Source organism: Urocampus carinirostris, chromosome 13, assembly GCF_059441175.1.
Source record: "Urocampus carinirostris isolate Australia breed hairy pipefish chromosome 13, RoL_Ucar_1.0, whole genome shotgun sequence".
Lineage (NCBI taxonomy): Eukaryota > Metazoa > Chordata > Actinopteri > Syngnathiformes > Syngnathidae > Urocampus > Urocampus carinirostris.
Genome location: NC_142361.1, coordinates 14134787 through 14158309, shown reverse-complemented (window position 1 = coordinate 14158309; position 23523 = coordinate 14134787). Strand labels below are relative to the sequence as shown.

The 23523-nt window shown below is 39.1% G+C and overlaps 1 protein-coding gene across 1 annotated transcript in view; it reads right to left on the bottom strand.

Annotated features, from left to right (window-relative positions):
• fmn2a (formin 2a) overlaps positions 1-23523 on the bottom strand; it is a 74998-nt gene that overhangs the window by 28637 nt on the left and 22838 nt on the right. Inside the window, exons 6-13 of the mRNA XM_088350821.1 lie at positions 21331-21472; positions 19172-19259; positions 13987-14048; positions 7258-7349; positions 7049-7178; positions 6818-6964; positions 4839-4898; positions 3461-3581 (exon numbers count right to left, since the gene is read on the bottom strand). Coding sequence (XP_088206947.1) covers positions 3461-3581; positions 4839-4898; positions 6818-6964; positions 7049-7178; positions 7258-7349; positions 13987-14048; positions 19172-19259; positions 21331-21472 — 842 coding nt within the window. The remainder of the gene's footprint in view (positions 1-3460; positions 3582-4838; positions 4899-6817; positions 6965-7048; positions 7179-7257; positions 7350-13986; positions 14049-19171; positions 19260-21330; positions 21473-23523) is intronic.

The window sequence follows — 23523 nt, the reverse complement described above, 5'->3', positions numbered from 1 at the left end:
GGGCCTCTGCGACTGTTTTTTTCGTTTGGCACTTTATGGGCTTCAGCGCTTGCCGTAGCTTAAGTGATTTTTGTAAGCGTTGAAGGCAATAAACCCAGAGATTGTGAAACCTTGTGTCGTGCATGAACGAGGGTCGCTACAATAGCTCTGCTTAATTCTACATATTTGGTCTTGCTTTTAATAAGGTTTACTTTAGCTGAAGATTGGGAACTGCAATCATTAAAAATGCTTGTTCATGGTTGAAGTTCATAGGTGTTATAACGTAAAAAGCTTTAACAATTGACAAGATTTACTTATATTGCATTACTTCCTGTTCAAACTTCTAAATGATCAGGGTGATTGCCTGATGTTACACAAAGAACAATTTCAAATCTCGATTTTATTTTTTATTCCTCATATGAAAATATCATTAAACTTTTTTACATTTCTTGGCACCAAAATGTGCGTAAATGACCCGTGTAGTCTAATAGATATCTGATGTCCACACTTCCTACGAAAAGGAAAATACGCGTTTGTGTACGAAATTCAGAAACCATATGTTGCTTCTCCCTTTGGGACCTAAGATCTTTTGCTTGTGTCCTCTGCTGCAGTCGAGGTCACTTGAGTGCTTGTCGAAATACCCTAACTCCTCAATTCGGCAGCCCAGGTCAGTTGCAGAACTCTAAACGCCAGGTCACGAAGAACTCCGAAGACCGAGCAGGTAAAGATGCTTTTATGTGAATGCTGTTTGCAACAAAGGGCTAACAAACAAGTTCATTCTCTTTCCTCTTGTGAGCAATTAAATGTTTACAACTTGCAAATGACATTTTGGAAAAAAAAAAAAAAAGTTATCTGGCAAAGCATATCATACGAGTTGATTAGTTTAGCAGCAAAGGTGCATAAAAAAATCCCAGAGACCAGACCTTGTTTTGGGAATTGAGAATGGAGGAAAACTTGCACTTCTAAATTGCACAAAAATACATTTGTAACCACCGGTGGACATGTCAGTACTTGGAAGGTGCTGCAGACCGTGTCAAGCAAGAGAAATGACCCATTTCCCAACAGCCACATTCGTTAGGTTTCCGCTTCCTTGTCAAAAACCAAGCCAAGCACCACGCTTTCTTCCGGGGGGCTTGATCGAGCAATCAAATGTTTTTTGTGTGTTGCACGATGGAACCTTTTTACAGAGGTATCTTCTTTTGTAACCAAGAATGATAGTAGCCCGACAAACGAGGGGAGCTGCCAAATGCAAAATCAATTTGGACCAATGGACAAAGATAACAGTGTGTTATTATTAGCTAAGCTATATAAGCAAAAATGGAACTTGGTAGTAATAATAATCAGTAACTTCAATATCACAATTTTCAGACTGCAAAAACCGTTCAGGTAATCAATGACTATCAAATCAATGTTTAAAAAAAATCAATTTCATGTTTATGAATTATTCAATTTTCCAAATGTTTGGCAATTATCCTTTAAGTTTCTCAAAAGCAAAGGCTCACCAAAAGTCAAGCTCTTAATCAAAAAATGTCGCAGAGGGCTGCACGGGCCACAATTACAACATCCCCTGATCTGAAATCAACATGAGGGCAATAAAAAAGTAAAAACCCCGGCATGAGGATAATAAACCATGAGAAGGGGCCGCACATGAGGTAATCCCATTTCAGGATGACCGGGCTGCAATGGATGCTGCATGGGCATGCGCTGACAAACCATAGTCAACAATGAACATAAGCAATAACTGAAAGTGTAAACAAAGTCCAAGAGAGCAATTGTCTGATCATCCATCCATCCATTATCTGCACCGCTTATCCTTAGTAGACTATCTTCAGGCATTGGGCACGGGACACCCTGAACTATTTGCAAGCCAATTGGTTGCAGGCCACACAGAGACATACAACTCAACTCATTCACACCTAAGTACAATTTGGACCGACCAATTAACCTGACATGCATGTTTTTGGAATGTGGGAAGAAACCGGAGTGCTCGTGGGAAACCAACGCAAGCACGGGGAGAACATGCAAACTTCGCATCATATTTTTTGTATTAGAATAAATACTTTATTCAGTTAAACCTTTTTAGTTTAATCGCTTAGTCATTACTATTCTTTCTCAAAAATAAAATGTATATTTCTTTTTTGGACCAAAGTAAAATGCAAAATTATAATGTTTATGGTCAACCAAAGATGTAAATTTTAAACTCTGAAGGAAAAAATTGGGCTTGACTGTTCAAATATTTTTTTTTAAATAGTCTATACATAAAGTCCACATAGCCATTTTTTATACATAGGCAGGTTACATATTTGTCAAAGTCTTGCTCTTGGTGATGACCCTGTAGACGAAACTGAACCTGTTAGTCCTTGTTTTGAGGGACCTGTGGCACCTACCAGAGGGCAACAGGTCATACAGGTGGTAATCGGGGTCGGTAGACTCCTTTATAATGTTGTTTCCTCTGCTACAGGAAGCAACCACTGACACTCGTTTCGTGTTTCCTTTTTGCAAAAGATGTTGCAGCAGGAGACCAAACCAAATGATTTTAATGTATTATTCATTTGCCTGTCCCCCCAAAATGGACAGAGATTTATAGATGAATATTTAAACTGACTGAGCACTGTGCATGATTGGTTTTGAATTTATATTTTATTAAAAAAATGTATGTTCAATAAACCAAAGAAACCAGCTCGGTGGCCTTGGGGGTATGGCGCCCGCCCCGAGACAGGGAGGTTGTGGTTCAAGCCTCGGCCGAGTCATACCTAAGACTTAAACATTGGTACCCGTTGCCTCCCTGCTTCGCATTCAGCATTAGGGGTTGGAATTGGGGGATTTGGTCACCTAATGGCTCCCAACACCTCAGTTGGGTTGAGCGAGGGGGCTGGGAATCCCCTCCTCTGAATCAAAATAAATGACTCTAGCCACCTCCCACTAGGGGGATATGGCTGTGGTATATATAATATATATGTTCAATAAAAGATGTGTTCTTCATTGTATCCATCTTTCTTGTGTTTAATAATTGCCACATAATTAAATCAACTGCTAAATTCAAATGAGAAATAATATTTATCCAATCAATTGACTAATAGTTTCAATAGTCGATAACAAGTCAATTTTTAAAACAGTCTTAGTTGCAGCCCTACCTACAGTACTCATGATGATCTAAATTTCTCTGGCTCTTTTGAACCTATGGGGGTCTCGTACCGAATAATCGACATCTGCTTCAGCTTGTCGTTTCGACAACAACCAGATGTTATCTCGCAGTTGACACACCTCCGCCAATCTGAGCACAGCCATGGTATGCTCAGCCTTTGAAAAAATGTGTTTCCGTTTCCGTGTGAGAAGTTATGTTAAAGGGCTCGTGCATAATTCATGCCCTCACATGTTTCCTCACACATTTCACATAAACAAATAACACCGCAGGGGATCAATTTAATAGCTGGGGAACAGCGAATGTCCAGGCTGACAGAGCGCAGGCAGGTAATCTTACCGGTCAGGTCTTTCCGTAGCTTGCGCAGATCCTTTTCAAAGTCATCAAACTTCATCTGGGAGGCCTGAAAGAGGTCGTGCGGCTCAGGTAGAGGGTAGACACACGCCTCTCTACCAGCGTTCTGGAGAAGCACAACACACATTTTCATACAGAGAAACTCCCAATGACGTAGGGAAGGCCTTGCTTGTATATATTATGAACTCTGAGCCAGATTGATACAAATGTCATGAGTGTACTTATGAACTATTCAGAGAGGTTATAGAAGCTATGTTTAAATTCACAACACATTTAGAAGCATTTAGATAGGGCAAACAGGAAAAATAAAATTACAATCCTTTCCATCACTGTCACTCCAAGGCCATTATGTGCGCTGCAAGCATGAAATGCAGGTTGATTTTGGCAAGCTCCACTCAGGGCTGAGTTCATCTCATCTGGTGAAAACTAATTATTTACACCAGCGCCACGTTAGATGCTGTGCCAGCGAAGGACAATCACTTTGAATGAACCCAGACTGGGAGATGAGGAGTGAAACACAGGCAGAAAATCCAAAACTAGCTGGAAGGGAAAATTTTAGTTTTCCGTATGAACAGAAAATCAAAATAAATAATTTGATAAAAGAGGAGTTATTGTTTCCTCTGGTGAGAGAGATGAAAAAGGGGCTCTGGAAGAATTTCTAAGAGAAGCAGAGGCTGGTGCAGGGGTCAGAAACATATGGCTCGTGAGCCAGAAATGGCTTACAGATAAAATAAGGGCTTTGCTAATTTCCTATCATTTCTATAGTAGTATCTGCAAAGCCGAGGCAGCGTTCAGTCCAAAACATATTGGGCATAGCTTCAACTGCAGTTTACAGTCATGGTGTTAGACTAACAGACCCCGTCTTGGCTGTCGGGTAGGATTGGGCAGATCCCTCCAAATATCTTTTGATCACCCAGTACCTATTGCGCTGGTAAGGTTAATACATCCGTACCCTTCTCATTTGCAGTGTTTTGTTACATTTTTACAAAATAACTCTGCTCGTGCCTTGTTTTGAAATTACGGCCAATGATCACCAAAATGAGCTTCAACAATCTTAACGTAACTGTATGAGGGAGACACATTTCAAGTGGTATATTTCTTTTTATGGGACACAGGCTCTGGTATAACAACTATTTTATGAATTTTAGAAAATCATCAAACATCACAAAGTTAAATAGAAGGAGCTGAAGAAATAGCTTCTGCTTGGAAACTGCGTCCGGCTGTATTGTTGTAGTTCTTCCTAAAATATATGGTGTGGTTCTGTCCCCCAAAATATTTTGCTTTCATGGCTCTTTGGGTCTAAAAGGTTCAGGACACTTTCCTGGTAGAAAACTGATTTAAATAAAGAGAAATGAAGACATACCTCATCAAAGTGTCTCAGATAGTAAGCAACGATGTACGACAGAAGACTATGGGAGTTATCCTGAAAGAAAGGAAAACACAAAGAAATAAACCCCAATCCTTATTAATCTACTCATCACTGAGCAGGTTGTTTCAATTTGTGCGTGAACACAGAAATAGAAACAGGATCCTTGTGTGTGTGTGTTTGGGAGAGGGGGGGTTGTTGGGCAATCAATCATGATATTAGGGGAGCAATGTAACAACATGCTTGGCTGTCTGTCATAATTCAGAGTAGGATTTTCTTTATGGAAGCAGAGCTCGTTCCACTTGCAGTACAGAGCGAAGCATCATGGCCTTATATGGCGGTGCCAAGGGCAGGCCTGGACCAGTGTGATATTGAGCGAGAAGGGTAAACATGGTGGCCTCTCCTCCAAAGCTCTGCAGCTCATGCAGACTACAAGTTCCAAGATTCGACTAATTCCAGGTTACGCCATCCACTGGGGGTCAGGAATCTCCGATAACTTCCTTTACTATTTTTAGATCCTATGAAATCTTCGAAGATAAACCTAAGCATTTGTTCACATTTAAGAATATTTTTGTCTGACATTTAAAGGACATTGATTCATTCAATGCACAGTTACGAATATATGTATGTATAATAGGAGAGCAAAGTGATTTGTATGCAGCGATTGAAAAATAAAAATCTAATGGATTCATTTAAAAAGGAATAATAAAATACCCACAATATGAAAACACTTGACATATTTACATATTTTGTAAAACACCCCCCCCCCTAGTTTCTGATTACAAATCAGTATAAAACAATGTGTAACTTTTTCCATACTTCCCAATTCCCAGGAACCTGGTTCGCAGCAGTGAAAACAGACCATTAATGGTATGGGTCTGGGAATGGCAACCTATGGCCTGTGAGCCAATTGTGGCTCTTTTCCTGAGTACATATGGCTCTGAAACAGAACTGATTTCATGTAAAATTCCTCTGTGTTGTCCCAAACCTTTGTATGTGAAGACTTTATTAGTCCAGACCAAGCAGAACAGACACTAGGAAAGATAATGATACTGTCCAGTATAGGTTGGACATATTTATCATTACAGCTTACAGTCAAGGTCTCTCACCAAAGAACCGCATCTTAGATGTACATCGCTAAGAAATCCCTTATATGTAAGCTAATTAAACAATTTATGATCATTATTGAGACACTTTATTTTAAAAGCCACATAACAATTTTCAATTAACCAGAAGCTCTGACAAAGCACCTGAAACAATTTGATTGGGTGAGCAGTTAGGATGGGTGGAGCTATTCACAGAGAGTAAGCGCTCCTCCCTCCTACCCTGTGGAGAAGGTAAATAAGCTGGGATTTTCATTTGCAGGATGTTGTAACATTTTTTGAATAACTGCTCGCACCTTGAAGCCATTATTAATGACCAAAATGACGCTCAAAATGAGTTTGAATACTCTCAAGTAAGTGCGAGAGGGAGACAAATTTATAGTGGTGTATTTATGTAGGACATAGGCTCTGGCATTATTATTATTTCATAGATCTTATCAAATCATCAAATTCACACGGTAATATAAAATACGCAGAATAATAAGCTTTTGAGACGAGAGTGGGTTTAGCATCGTTATATTGTGTCTTGAAATAAAGGGTGTGGCTCTGTTTATAACGCAGCCAAACGTAATGTTATCATTTGGTAAAAAGATGTGCCTTATACATGAAAAAATACGGCCGTAGAAAAGGAAAAAGCATTCCACTATTTTAATACTTTTGTCAAAACCATGCCTATCAGCGTAACCAATTAATGCGTAATGACTTTCAGCTCACGTAAAACAAATCAACCATCTATTAGTTTTGAATTATATTAAATTTGCGTGAACTTTATTGTACTAAGCATAATTGGAAACATTCAACAACAGGGAGTTTAGTAAATTCATAGGAAATAAATATTTCAAGGGCAGGTCTGCTATTTCTTTCATTACTTACACTGCTTTTGACGTCCTTCAGTTTGGGAAGAATGTCTAAAGTGAAGCCATCAGCCTGGCCTCTTGTCCGGTTACCTCCATTCATGAAGTTACCAAAAGCCAGAACCAGACCCAAAATCTGCAATACACACTTCCCACTTTGAAGGGACTTACAAACAAACAAACAAAATCAAAGACTGTTTTAGATTAAAAAAATAAAAAAAATAAAAACTTAAGGATCTTTGTGGCTCACTTTGCATGTCCTTTGTAGGATTTCCATTTTACGGACGATTGAGTTGATGCAATCATTGAAAGTAGACTGGTAAAGGATGCAGAAGACCCGTTCAGAAAAATTGGGGATCTCAGATAACTGTAACAGAAACCTGAAAACAATTGTTGAGGGAACCTTCACTTTTTACTATTCAAGGAATTGACTCAATATGAAACGCTTTACAAACTCACTGTTCGGGCTTGTCCAGTGGCTTTGCATTTTCTTTACCTTGCATTGACTTCATATGTTTGGTGATGCTCTCCATCTCGTCATTTTGAGCTCTCTGATTGAAAAAAAAAAGGAAAACATTTGTAATAATTTTAATTATTTTAATACCAAACGAGTTACAGATCTTAAACTTCAGTACAGACACTCAAACTAAGGAGAGAAGACATGATTGAATTTTGGACATGCAAAAAGGACAGGAGAAAATCCTTCAGATAAAGTCCTACCGATTCTAAAAGTCCCCCCCTGAGCACTTTCATTTTATTACCTATCATAATTTACAAATGTGATATGCCCTAAAGGTTGTGGGAAACCAAAGAACAGCAACATGATATGCCCAAGGACACAATTGTGTTATTGTTAAAAGAATGACCAACAGTGCTCAATAGGTCATAATAAACTGGCATCCTATTCAGTTTCCTTTGCAGGTGTCCAATATTAAAAACAGGATAACTTATCTTAGCCAAATGCCAGAACTCATATGACGTAGATAATAAACAAACACGGTTTAATATCGTACTGACATCTGCTGAGCTTTGACTCAACACATAAGAACAACGTTTCCATTTCCTGAAAAAAAAAAGATGAGCCCCAAGTAATGACAAATGTGAAAGCACTGCTTCCCTGGCCACCTTTCGGACCCCAGTGGAGGCAGAACTTCGCGTTGATCCTTAAGGGACATCAAAAACAAGCATCAAACGTGCCAAGGTTCTGATTAGTATTCTGTACACTCCTTTGGGCAAGGGCGAGTTCCTTTTCAGCCTCCTCGCGAGACGTTTTCAAGTGTAAATATATTTAACACAAAGCAGATATGTTTCAAAGGCCCTGCAGTGTTTGTCGTAATTGGGGACAAGTAGGCATTAGCGTGTGATCTTTCAATTGCAAGGGCATGTTGCAACGGTTGTTTGCATGAGAAATATAGTCCCGTGTGGAATATCAAATGCAAAGGAATGCAGGATGATACGCCGTGATGCCAGATTTCAAGCAGTAGTTGGCCAAGTGGTATTCATTATCCACTTTTCTAGTTCTGGGCAGAGGGAGCTGACTATGGCTAATTCTTTCATTCATGTCATTCACTTTCCCTTTTATGAGTCTCTGTGCACCGAAGTGCAAAGAATAGTTTCCAAATGAGCAAGACTATAATGTCATAAACATACAAAGACATCAGAAGCCACAAAATAAAGGGGCGATCGTTAAAAGCTTGTACGAGCTGGGCCGTGGTTCTGACTGACCTGCGTGACATTTCGCCACCGTCAGCAGTCTAAGCTTCAGACAGCAAGTCTGGGCCCAGATTATGGCTTGCGATATTGCAAAGGAGGGAGCAGATTCCCACTATCACTATGAACCCCTTTTAATGGCTTATTGTTCAAAGCACAGGAGCGACTATAATCCGTAAGATCGTAGACTGGACGACTCTACACCCACAGAGAGGATAAAAAGGGGAAAAACCTCTGTTCACTCTGTTTCTGTTTGTTTGCGAGCGTGTTTGTGCCTGGGTGAGGAAAGTGAGGAAGAACAGCCTTTTTCTCCGCTCAGCTTGCGAGCGAGCGTAACCATTAGAAGCCCCCTCACATTCCTCAAGACAGGCTGACTGTGCTGCCAACTGTGGTTTAGGGGTCTGGAGACCCACAGACAGGATGGAGTCTAGCAATACAAAAGGGAAACAATTTGGCTCCTCCACTCAATAACACAGCCCGAGGCAAAGAAGGCAAGGGGGGGTGACAAGAACGGGTAAAAGGACTTCCAAATCGTAGGGTGAGCGGTTTAAGTTTAGACGAGACTCTTGACATGTCAGTTCAGGATGGCAGCTTGCCTTGGTCCCATGATTAACATCAATGTAACACTGTGAAGGCACACCACCTATTGGCGCTCAACATTTTGCGGGAGTAATTGTATCCTTGTGGGTTAACCTACTATGCAGATTTTATACTCCAACAACCCAAAACCTTTTTCACACTGGACTCATCAGGAATCACAATACCAAAAACATTGTATGTGGTAAGGGAATGCACTTTTGCTGAAAGCACCGCAGATTATCACCCCCTCACAGTGTTTTTTCCTTGATTTCACATCCATCAAACATGAGAGTTGTTGCCAGAGCAATTAATTTGCATTTGGCAGATACATTTGCAAATAAACACCGAGTTTTATATGGGCACATTTACAAAGAACTGCCTCATTGTTATCAGATTACTGTTTTTTCCAGGCTGTAGGTCGCCCCTAAAAATCCCCAAATGGCCAGAAATCAGGAAGTGCGCCGTATATGTGGGTACAATTGGAGTAATTTTTGTGTGCGATACTACATGGTATACCACCATATTTATACCTTTACCGATCGATCAAAGAACATCGCAATGAGAAACAAACCTGGGTAGTGGCGGCGACAGCGTCGGAACTTAACCAGTAATACAGAGAAAAGGTATTAGATGTTATCGGATTATCACACTAATTTTCCTTAAGGTGCCAAAAACGCACGTTAGAGAATGGAGAAAGAAAGTCGTCCTGACAGATTTACCAGTAAAAAAGCGCCAAGTTAAATTGACCAACTATACACCAAAGAGTTGTTTTCCCATCCGTTTCAGGAACATTTTCCATTTTCTCCATTCTCCAACATTGGTTTCTGGGATTGTGAGTATAAAATCTAATGCTTTGTAATGTGACAGCTGTATTACTGATGGTCTAGTGGTTAGTTTTTGGCGCTCTCTCCACCGCAACCTAGTTTTAATTCCTGTACCATACAATGTTTGTAGTCTTAGTGACATTTTTGGTAATATACAATAGAAGTATACAAAGCCAGTGGCTATTACACATGAATAACTACAGCAACTCATAATGTAGTTTTAATTCCGTGCACCTTGCAGTCCAGTGCGCATTTTATAAGAAAAATATTTTTTGGGGAGGTGCGCCTTGTAGTCCGGACAATACGGTACTCCATCAAGTGACCACCCATGACCAAACCAATGGCATAATAATTTATACTTAATGTTTGGTAGGCTGATTTTTTATAGACACTTCAACATATAGACATCGTTAACAAAAGGGACATAAAATACATTTTTTAACCATCCCGATTGTTGTGCAACTCTGCATAGATGCAGTGTAAATAGGTTCAAGCAGTGTAAATAGGTTCAAACAATGCAAAAGGTTGGCACCCAAGATCTGGTAATGCCGAAAGTAGTAGCTGGAGTCAAGAAAGTTTTGCACTGCCAAAACATACAGCTTTTGATTTATGTTGCAGAATAGCTTCAGAAAAGTGGTCATTTAGAAAAATGGTTGATTGTGTGCCTGTGTCCCGAGTGTTGGGAACACATGTTACAAAGGAATTCATTTATGGAATACAATTACTTTTCTGGGTTATGAGTACTGCAATGAGTTTTTAATAAAATTCAGTAACTCAATTCTTATTACAACAAGGCGCGTTACTTCATTACTTATTCAAAGCAGATGATGATACAACGTTCTCTGATCGCTAACTGATCGCTAACTCCTTCGCTCATGATGCAACACAACCCTGAATACGCCAGAAAATAGTAGGCATGGCTATATTTACAAAGTACAACAGATTACAGTGGCGTAATTTAAAGCACAGATTATGAGGATGCTGTATTTCTACTCAGAGATATCCTTCCTAGCGTATATACTTACATCTAAGCCGTAATTACAACTATAAAATCAAATACTGAAATCAGCGGGTCAGTTTATATGCGCATATCTGTATTTGGTTTTGTCACCAGTGCCGTATGGTAGGCAGTGCATGGGGAGACGGTGTAGCTTATAAAGTAACAACGAAATCATTCGGGCAAAGGTGAGCAAATAATTTACCGTAAAAGTGTGCTAAATGTTGGCCTGTTCATTAGTAAAAGTATCTATCTATCTATTTTTTACCCAAAAAAGCCCAAAAATATGAAGGGCTCACCACTTCCACAGTGATGATGTACATGTCGACTTTTTTTTTTTTTTATATGGCCGTTTCAAAGCAGTTTTAGGGGCTCAACTTCAATACGAGTATGGAAGATACATTTATAGAATAGATAGTTCTCGTCAGAGTAACAGGCTAATTTTCTCATCTCTCATCTCATTAGCTGCACCGCTTATCCTCAGTGGGGTCGCGGGGGTGCTGGAGCCCATCCCAGCAATCATCGGGCAGAGGGCAGGGGACACCCTGAACTGGTTGCCAGCCAATCGCAGGGCACACAGGGACAGACAACTCGCTCATTCATTCACACCTAGGGACAATTTGGACCGGCCAATCCACCTAAAATGCATTTCTTTGGAATGTGGGAGGAAACCGGAGTGCCCAGAGGAAACCCACGCAAGCACGGGGAGAACATACAAACTCCGCACAGTAAGTCCGGTAGCTGGATTTGAACCCACACAGGAGGTTCCCAAGACCTTAGAACTGTGCCGCACACACGCTAACCACTGCGCCGCCGTGCTGCCCCAGGCTAATTTTGTGTGTCAGTAATCAGTCAGGTAACGAAATTACTTTATAAATGAAGTGACTTGTATCTGTAATTGTTACCGTATTTCCAGAACATACTGGTGTCTGGGTAATTGACCTTTGACGTAATTACCATGCCCTAAAATGTGAGAAAGGACAACCACAGTTGCAGTTTCAGTAGTCAGTGATTGGGATTTTAATGGTGAGGGTGTGAACAAGAAGCAAATGAGATTTTCTATTGGGATTTGCTTCATGTTTAGTGGCATCTTTAGGGGTTAAACTCTGAATGTAGCAAAAGCATTGACTTGGACATGCCTCAAAACTTTCGACGCAAACGAGAAGAAAATTAATCTGAGAAGTGACCAAGAGGCCCATGAGGAGCTGAGGTGGGAAAATCTGTGCATAAAACAACTATTACTCATACTCTGCATTTATTTATCTGCCCTTTATCCGTTTATCTGTTAGGTCTTTTGCTGCCGCCCAAGAATAGAGCACAGCACAAAAACTCTAAACACAAAGCCATATCTCCAATGGACTAATTCAAAACTAACAATATAAAAGTGTTGGAATGGCCAAACCAAAGTCCAGACCTCAATCCTATAGAGCATTTGTGGAAAGAAGTGGATACAAATGCTCTGTACAAACGAACACTATCAAACTTCTGGGAACTTGAGCTGTTTAGTAAAGAAGAATGGGCACGTTTCTATTTCAAGATGTAAAAAATTAACAAAATATACCTAAAAAGAGTTGTGGCTGTGATCACAGCAAACGACTTTTCAGGAAGTCGTTGATTACTCATGGCCTTCAGAAATAAGCCACATTTGTGACGCCTTGCCCAAAAAGGAATTCCAAGGGCTTTTTAATTGCAACACTTGCCCATTATTTGAATTTTTTTCTTGTTAGCGCATCACAAGGATGCTTGCTGACTGGCATTCTTGCAGTATAATGACAGCACAAAGACAATGCATGAGTCTTCGTCAAAGTTACGACCAAAGAGTAGGAATTTGAGCACTTTGCCGAGGCAAAAATGGAGTTGATCAGATCCAGTGCGACAAAAACATGTTTAAAGTACTAAATCATGGCTCCCCCTACTCGGGCCCATTCGTAACATCACACGCTTTGTGGTGAGCCGCTCTGCCTAATACCCATGTCCTTTAGTTCAACCCTTTACAGGGAGGAAGGAAACGCCACATCTGAAGTGAAAAATTTCTTCACAGTAGAGTTGCGTCGAGTGGAAAAACACGCCGTTTGATTCTGAAAACACAACAGCCTAATTGAATTATTATTGTTTTCCTCTACTAAAGTTGAGCTTTTGTCTTTTAAAGGACATCGTGTGAATTTTGGTTTTGCAAACCAAAATGGTGCCAATAGCTGATCAGTCAATGCTTGAACGTGCAATGAATCATGTCTCTGCAAATCCCTATCCTTCATAAAATAGCAGACAGTTTTGTTTAAGTAGATCAGGCTTCGCACACTCATAACACGGGAGCCAAATGTGGCCCGCGGGAGGACAGTTTAAGGCCCCCTCCTTAATATGAAAGTTTAAAGGGTCTGTGCATTATTAAGAGTCACTTTTTGTACAAAATTCTATAATTAAAAAGAAATATATCTTAATTTTAAAAATAAGCAAAAATGCCTCAACTATAAAAGTACATGCGTCAAAATACTTGTGGGTCGAAAAACATAACGTGAGCTAATCTTGCTGCTGGGTCTGTTTTGATCTGTTTTCCCAGTTTGTTTCGTTTTCATTTTTTTTCCTTTTGTCATTCTTTTATCACTTTTCTTATTTTCATTATTCCATTTTTTTCCTTTCTTGTCTTCTACATATTTTGTGAAAGTCTTGGCAAACAATGTGAGGCAAAATAGTGCTTTTTGGTCAACTTGAGTCTCCATAGTTCGTATTTTTCTTGTGCTTTGTCGCTCTCATTCTCGGTTGCACTATACATTAAAACAACATCTAGTTGTAAAATAATACACACTGTCCCTTTCATGTAGGTGCAGCTTTAGAAATAAAACTATCCGAGAAAAGACTGTAAAATAATGACTTTGTTATATTGAAGAGCGGCTTTTCTTGCTCCACTGTGCGTTCATGTACTTTTGAACAGCCTGAAAAGAGGCCGAAATGTTTACACCTCGAGATTGATGGCACAAAGGTTATTTGTACCAGACTCACTTGTCTTTCCCTTAGAGATAAATACACAACACTTTAAGAGTTTGGAGCAACTGACACCCCCTGATGTTTTCGAATACTCACGTTCTCGAAGAGCGCTTGTAGGGTCTCCAGATCCACCACAGAGTTGTCCATATTGAGGACGGCTGAGGAAGGAGGGACAAGACATTAAAACCAGACACACAAGATAAAGTAGAAATACAGTGGCAATTTTATGTGGAGATTCTAAAAAGTATCACTTTATTATTAACTAACCTCCAAATTGATACTTATTGTACTAATCTGGTGTTATAAAGTAACTGTTTTAATTGTCCAAATTAGTGTCTGTGGAATGAAGTCCTTCGAAAGCAGACTGTCTTGAGTTTGAACAAAATACAAATTTGCAAACATCTGCTTTTACTTTGAAAACAATGACCCAACAAGCAACTGACACTATTTAAAAAGAGGTTTGTGAGCACATCAATTCCTCACAAGTGTCGATGCTATGTGATTTTAATCACCCAATGTCAACTCCATTGCCAGTAACGTTGGAACACGTATCCATTTTAATGCAAATGTTTTTAAATGTTCATATAAAAACTGGTCTAGAAAAAACAATTCTAAATCTACTCACTAGCAACAGATCTTTTGTTTTGAATTACTTGTATATTTACTGTATTCTTTTCATTGTGTTGGGTAAATTACTGAAAATAGCAGAAAACACAAACCCAGTAAAAAAATTCTTAACTGTAGCAATTTTAACCTGATCATTCAATATGCATCTGATGTCCACCTAATCTATTTGATCATCATTCGTCTTCTTTTTTAATGAACATTTTTAATAATTTAACAATACTTTAAGACCATTAAACAATTTTAAAGCAATTTTCAGACAACAGAAAATAACTCAAAGTACTGTACAAAAACATTATGTGTACAATAAGGGAAAAAATGTCCCACAACCAACAACTTCAGGTACTTAAACACACACACACACAATGGTAAAAACAAAACAAAATACAGTAATCATGACTTGGCAGAGCTCAACAGCGTGAGGGAAAGGACCCGAGGGAGGCGTATCTACATTGATGGGGATGGCAGCGGAAGCCCACAGGAAGGAGTTTATAGCAAAACTACAATCACCCAGCTAACTATGCCCTAACCAGTGCAGACGAACCCCACGAGAGTAAGCACTGAAATTTAGAGGATACAACGAAAAAAAAAAAAAACAACTGAAACATAAACAGCTGAAATAGAATGTCTACTATAATTATATACTATATGCTACATTCAAACTAAAGGAAATATTCCATACTATTTGTGCATTTGGAGACTCCTCTTGAAAATAAAGGGTTACAGCACACCTGCTGTCCTATAGGTGAAGACCAAAGTGGCAGAAAGCTGCATCACAGTTATGGCCAACATGTATAGGCAGTTTTCTTCTAAGCAGGCAGACCATAGATTTGGATGGGTCATGCGTTTTCCCACTTTATAGTAGGAAAGTTGGGCCAGGGATCAAACTATTAGTAAACAACCAATAAAAAGACAATTCCCAATAATGCATTCCCTTTATGATGCCTGGGGACTCTGCTGCGGTTTAAAGTTCCGCGGAAACACAGCTTGGCAACCTTGCTTGTACAGACCAGCGAGTCGCATGTGGCCACTTTCTAATTTATCAGCAATAGCTCACTAAGTGGGCCAGTAAAAGATAAAAATAAAAGACAAGCACAGACGTTCTACAAATGCGTCAATGCTACGCTGACGTGTGTTTGAACTCGCGTTGAAATTCCTTCTGTCGCCTTTTCGTCTCTGCGTGAGGAACCAGGCGCCCACCAGCATTAATCCTTTGAAAGTAAATGTTTAAAGACAAACACAGCCCCGGGGTTTAGAGGCGTTGAGACCGACGTGATGTCGCTACGAGAGCAAAATTACCCGGTTAAAAACTCCACATCATATGTTCAGGATTTCATTCTGGTACCTTATACCGTCTGCGTTCTTTGTGTGTGTTTGTGTGTAAGGTGTCAGGAGTGGAAATGGAAGAATGTCATTGAGGTTCATACTTACACTGAAATGCACAGCACTTCATTGGAAATATAACACATGCCACATGCCATAGCACTGGTACCTGTTTGAACACCCTTGAGGTTGTACAATTAGGTATTTGCAACAGACTTCAAGCTCAACTTATGATTTCTATTAATACAAGAAGAAGGACTGTATTTTTGACTTTATTGTGTTCATCCACACTTATTAAAGACTACAAGTGAAGAAGAATGTGGACCAGTGGTTCAAGTAATTTCAGCAACACACGCGGAATGGTCCGTCAACAAGAAGACATGATCCAGAACCAAGAAGATACGTGATTCTTTTTGTTGAGAAAACCAGAGGAAAATTTAAAAATGATTGTATTTTAGAAGTCCCGCCCCTTCCTTGTAATAAAGCCTACTAGTGTGTGACTATAAATTGAAGTAGAGACTATAACAATATCATCTTACATGGTTCATTCCACTATTGAGCTCCAATTGAATACATGAAACTGGCAATTAAATGAAATCTCATTGACGTTCAGTGGCTTAATCCAATTTGAATTCACTTCACTGAGGAATATTTAATGCTTGTCATCAGAAAATGTTGGTTGCTGTAGACCCTACTATACAAAAGCATGTCAAATTTATGATTTCCGTGCCAACTCCAAGAGCACCTCATGTCAATAAGTCCAATGTCCAAAATACCACTGCTGTCAAATTGGCTGATAGCAGGATATTCTCAACAAGAAAAACAACACAGAACATCAACAGCGGTTTTTCAACGCCTCACAAAAAGCTAGCTTGCTTTAAATGTAATTTGCACACTACTGCCAGATTGTAACCTTTGTCAAATCACAATGTTGTCCGGAGCATTCTGCTATTAAAAAACTGAGAAGTAGTTTAACTCCGGCCTCTGATTTTACAAACATTCTCATCATCCAAAATTCAATAAACCTGTGAAGGGCGAGCGAGCAAAACTACTGTCCTTCAATATTACGATCAATCTGTCATGTACATTTTCCCTCTGGGGGATGATATGAAAGGTCCTGGAATAAAATAGAGTATTCCAAATAAAAAGGATTTTATTGGAAAACTTCTTTGAAATTGAAAGTTTGGTACAACCCACAGTTAAGCTCCTGATTCGACCATGTCAACAGAATGTCTTTGTTATAAAAATTTGCTCATTCTCCAGATTATTACTAAACCATGGTTCTTCTTGCCACAAGTAGGCAAGTCCCCCGGTAGGCCTTCTCACTCACTTTATTTACAAATCATTTGGCGTTCATTCATGCAGCAGAATCGAGAAGAATGTTTTAAATGAAGTTACTTTTGAAAATCACACGGACAGATCACGCCATCAAAATCCGTCCTTTCAGATGTTACGTGGCAGACGGACACAAAACAAATAACAACAGCGACGTGTTGACTGGTCGCCTAGCAGGCAACGACGTGAACAAGGGAACATCTGACTATGCGTAGATCAGAAGTGGATGTCCTTTGGAGATGTTGAATCGATGACAGCCGGCGCCATTTTTATCGTCAGCGAATAAAACGCTCGATTCACAACATCAAAAGTGACAGTTACTCAAGCATGTGAAGCAGAGGTCATATCCCAATCTAATTAAAATCAGGATAAACCCCATCCCCTTTAGTTATATTATGGGAACATTTTCTTATGATGTCAACACAATCACCAAGATGGGTTTAGGACATTTTGTTCCATTTGGTTTTTTGAGACTCATTCCGGGAGAATAATTGAACAATACTCCAAGTGTAAGAAAAAAATCTAGACTTGTGTTTGTTCTCATATTAGTTTCTTCATATATATCAATCCCAGTAAAGTTTAACCCATGGGTCTCACACTGGAAGCCGTGTGAAGATAGTTTGAGGCCCCCGCCTTCATATGAATCTTTAATGTCAGTGTGTCCTCTGCAATTTTGTTTTGGATGTTACCTCCATTCTAATTAGTTAGGCAGGGCTCTGAATTGGGAACAAAAAATTGCAAACAATTAGAATGCTCACGGGATTGAGTAAAGCGAAAAAGTCTCGCAAATTGCAACTCTCATCTGTGGTGTGTGTTATACGCAGAATTTTACATTCTGTGTACTTGGTGAGACGTTCCCATTGAAAGCATTAGAGAGAGAGCAAAGTAGGTAGAGAGAGACAGCGAGAGACAGAAAGAGACCAGGACAGAAAAGGAGAAAGAGAGAGGGTGAGGGACAGAGTGAGAGTGAATGAGAGAAAACCTTGGTAAAGGTCTTATATTTTAGTTGAACGAGAGTTCTGATAAACGTGGCTCTTGCCCATTGACGTGGACCCCAGATGGATGTAACCACAGTCTAACGCATATTGAATGAAAGAAACGGAAAGGAAATTAACAATTGGGGATATTTAAGAATTGTTATTTGTGAAACAGATTAAAACATTAATTAAAACAAGCAAGTTTTACATTTGCTGGGAAAATGGTTATGTTGTTTTTTTTTTAATTTTGTTTGACAAGTGCGAGTCTTTAGCCTCATCAACGATTGAGTGCGACAACGCAATCAGAGACAACCTAAATCACCCAGAGTGACAGTTTTTTTTTGAAAAGGCAGTTCTACAACATGGTGACACATTGGAATAAAACATTTGTTATTGGGCTGAAACCACAAAAGGGACAAATTAGTGGGAAGACGGAGGGAGACACGCAAGTCCCAACATTTTGGATTTGCATTAAACTGGCACTCATGGCGTGAATTTTATTCATTTTTATAGAGAAAAATGGTTACTTTGACCTTAACAGTTTTGTGTTGTAATCACGAGCATCACTAGTGCCCAAACTGTAGTTCAATGAAAAAGCGACGAGGAAACACGGTCCAAATTTCATTCTTAAGGCCAAGTGTAATAATATTAACTTTTCAACAGATTTCAACAAACTTGGCAAGTTTAAACAATATAAAAACATCTTGTATCAAGTTTTAAAATTAAAAAAAGAGATTACAAAAGACATTAGTAAGTGGGCCCATAAGCAGAAGACATAATCAACATTTATTTTTGCATTTAACTTTAGCCAGTCTCAAGAACAAATCCATCCATTTTCTATCAGAAAATGTGCAATTCTGGTGTAACTATTGTTATATTGTAACATGTCACTGCAAATATGGTCAGAGTTTTTCATTTATATAATTCTCATTTGTGTAATCATCACATCAATGTATATGTTAAATGTAGATATTCACTCGATTACTTCTTGTTTTATTTACTTGATTTTCACAGGCACTTACCGTTCTGGATGTCCTTCATATCAAGATGGATACTGGACATCAGAATACCAACAGCTTGAGAACGCTTGTTGCTTAAAAGCTTCACCACCTAATCAATGTGAAACCACACAGAAAGTAATAAATAAATCACAATGCAAAAGCAACAATGAAAAACATACAAAACAATTTAGAATTGATATGTTTCATAAGACAGGATCATTAGCCTTCCCTATGACAGTTTCCTTGCGTTGGAGTGCAACACAAATCCTGCAAACCACAAACATTTACATGAAATTATCATGCTGTCTGGTTGATTTATAATGTCTCCATTTACTTGAACACCACAGGCATCTTCATCAGTCATCAAACGAATAACGACCACTATTGTTTAAAAAAAAAAAAAACAAGTTTAATTTGACATAAGTGGAAAACCAAAACAACAAGCTATGAAGGTCATACTGAGAAGACAAGTACTGTCTAAAGACATAAGTTATTTTTCCACAATTGACTTTTGTCATAACATGCATACAGTTTTAAAGATAGCCAAAACCTTAATTACCCTAATAACATTGTGGGACAGTATATGAAGGGTAATGAGTAGTTCAAATTCAATTCAATTCAATTTTCAATTGCCTCTTACGTAATTTTAAAATAAATAAAAAGCTTTCCAGAGCTACTGGTCTTCACTTTCATTCATGCCTATTTTGAAAGTAAGGTCAGTGTACACCACAAATTGATCATTAATGCATGACACAAAGGTGGAATTATTACTCAAGACAGTTATTGCCCAAATATACAACCACAACAACTATTTAATAGTTTAGTACTATAGAATTATTGAAGAATGAACTTTATTGGCCAAATCAGAGAAAATCTCTTTGCTTTTGCTCATAAACTTTCTAAAAGTATACTACATTCTAAAAATGTGTTAAAAACAATCACCAAAATATTGCTTTATGTTTTAAGATGTTTAGGAAAATCCCCAAAAGGTCCAAATATGTGATGATTGATGACTAAATTATGGTACTCAACCGAACATGTCTAACAATTTGCCTCCGAATTTTGACATTTTTCCTTTCTCATACAAGAATGGACCACGGAAAGGAAATGCTCGCCGAAGTGTTCACAAACTTTACAGAAATAGCAGAATGAAATGGTACACTAGAAGATCTCAGACTCTGCACCTCAAAAGAAAAAGCAAATCGGCAACATAAAAAAATAATCCGGACTTTTATCAATACAATTTGAAATGGAATAATCATGAAAGTTTCAAATAGTACCAAGTACCAAGAATCCAACGCTTGGAGCCCTATGGTTGGAAATGTTTAGGACATCACAGCCAGATTATGTTTTCACTACATTCACAGAGCCTGACAAACTGAAAACTAAATTGATTTAAAGGGAACTTAACTGTCATCAGGCCCTTTTGACAAATGAAAAGAACAAGACCAGAGGGTGGCCACAAACAGATGTCCAAGCTTCTGATAAGAGATGACACCCAAAATTAACTTCAACTTAACTTTTTTAGCAAGGCACATTCGAGGAAATGTCCAGCTTTCCCTTTGACAAAAAGTTTTCCAGAGACGTTCACACGTCGAATGAAAGTCACAATGCCATTAATTTTCTCTATTTCTGAAAACAAATTTCCTCTTTTTACACTTTCAGATGAGTCCTGGTGGAATGGAAAAGCACTTCCCCGGAACAATATTTGTGCTGTTTACGTTCGAATTACATCATTTAGCTGTTAAATACCTTAAACATACAAACTCTGAAAGAAACATGTTTGAAATGGAGATCAAACATTTCTTCGCTGGCTGATTGATGGAGTAGCATGAAGCAAGTTGGAGAAGAAAGACGCTCTGGCTCGAAAAAGGGAATCACATAGCAAGCACAATGGGAGAAACCGCATAGTGAAGTAAGGCTTCCAGACTCAGATTCCCTAACCCTTTTTTCCCTGTCCTCTCTCAATGAGGAGTCATTGGTTTCTTTTTGCAGCACGCAAAATCTTGGCTGTCTGCCATCATATGGTCATGCAGGAGTCTGACAGGAGCCAGAGCTCACACCACAAAATAACGGTCTTCCTGTGAGCACTCCTCAGTGCTATGAGATAAGAGCCTTGAGGTGTCCCTAAACCTAGGATACCCAAACACATCATACATAGAATGTTTGAAAGATCCTACCTGCTTGGCTTTGCTTTTGCTGATTGTGTCCGAAATGGGCTTTTTCTTTTCTTTGATGGCGCTTTTCGAGAAAAGATCCACAAATTCTTCAAAGTCCACAGTCGGTTCTTCAATTTTCTCCCATACCAACGCATCACTCTGCCTACAGATATAAGAAATGATGTTTAGTGAAACCATCCATGGTGCAATGTAAGGAATATTCAATTTATTTAAAAAAAGAAGTATTTGAGAACAGTAAGGCAGTACTTTTTCTTCTTTAGAGAAGATTATGCAATTCCATGTTTGATTGTTGATTTGCTACCAGCCCGATTTGACTCAATGAATCACAAGAATCAACAGGATACTTCTATGAACAAGTTGTGTAAAACCGAAAATGATAGTCCTTTCAAAAGAGTTTGTTAACAAGATGTAAGAATGTACTAGATCAGGGGTCGGGAACCATTTTGACTCAAAGAGCCATAAAAGCAAAAAATATTAATTTTATTTTGGGAAAGAGCCACACCATATATTATGAGACAAATTTACTAAATTGCTAAACCCGCGCCCCAGACAAAAGCTTAGTCTTCAGCACATTTATTTTTGATGATTTGATAAAAATTATGAAAAGAGAATAATGCCAGAGCCCCTGTCCCAAATTCAACAAACAGACCACTTTAAACTTGTCTCTTTCTTGCAATTACTCAAGATCGGTTAAACTCCTTTTGACCCTTTTTTTCATACATATTGGTTTCAAAACCAGATGCAAGCATTTATTTTGTAAAAACGTCACAACATTCTGAGAATAGGGAGCCTTATGTGCTTACCTTTGGCGAGAGATGGGAGGGAATGCTTGTACTTTTTGCATAGCTCCACCCATCCCTCCCACTCACCCAATCAAATGACTAAGTTCTCTTCCGGTGTTTTGGCGTATTTACAGTTCTGTGGATTCATCATAAAGTATCTGAACACTGAACACAGATTATATAGTGAACTTTTAAATAAAGGATTCTTTAGCGTTGTACAGCCAAAACGAGTTTTTTTCCCCCTTTTTTTGTGTGACACCTTGACTGTAAATTGTAGTGAAAAACGTGCCCTATTTATACTGCGAAGTGTTTCCCTTGCATTTAGCTTTGGTTTGGCTTTACGTGTACCTGAATCGGATAGACTATCCCGGTTTTAAAAAAGATGGAGAAATTTTGCATGCAATCAAATTGGTCTCTGAGCCATAGGTACTCATAGAAAGAGCCATATATGGCTCGCGAGCCATAGGTTCCCGACCCCTGTACTAGATGGTTGAATGGGGTGGTTTGGATTTAGTAGGAAATGTTTGAAACCCCTCCAGTTTCAATTAACTAACAGAGGGGGTCTCCAATGTGATGGCACTGGGTAATCCCCGATGACCAACCGGTGTAGCACACCTGGTTCTGAAAATATATCATGGGTCATTGAGTTTTTAGGAAATTTGATATCTAAATGGCATGATGTTTAGTGGTTGACTGAGCCTATTTTAACCTCATCTCATCTCATCTCATTAGCTGCACCGCTTATCCTCAGTAGGGTCGCGGGGGTGCTGGAGCCCATCTCAGCAATCATCGGGCAGTGGGCAGGGGACACTCTGAACTGGTTGCCAGCCAATCGCAGGGCACACTGGGACAGACAACTCACTCGCTCATTCACACCTAGGGACAATTTGGACCGGTCAATCCACCTGAAACGCATGTCTTTGGAATGTGGGAGGAAACCGGAGTGCCCTGAGGAAACCCACGCAAGCACGGGAAGAACATACAAACTCCGCACAGTAAGGCCGGGAGCTGGATTTGAACCCACGCAGGAGGTTCCCACAACCTCAGAACTGTGCTGCACACGCGCTAACCACTGCGCCGCCGTGCTGCCCCCCTATTTCAACCACTAATAATTAAAACTTTGTAATAACATGGTGAAATATAGTAATACATTGTTTTAGAAATGCATATAAACTGATAGTCCTTTATGATAATTAGTAACAGAAAAAAAAAATCACAGCCTTAAAAAGGCTGGCGACTCCCAATTTAACATGAGGTTATCTAAAAGTTTACTCTTTAACCTAATTCTCTCTGTTACCTTTCCTCTTAACGACAAATGTAAATAATCCTTTAGCATTTTTTTACACTGCAACTATTATGTTGAATGCAAAATTGTGCTTTGACCTTTACATATGTGAGATAAGTCATCTAT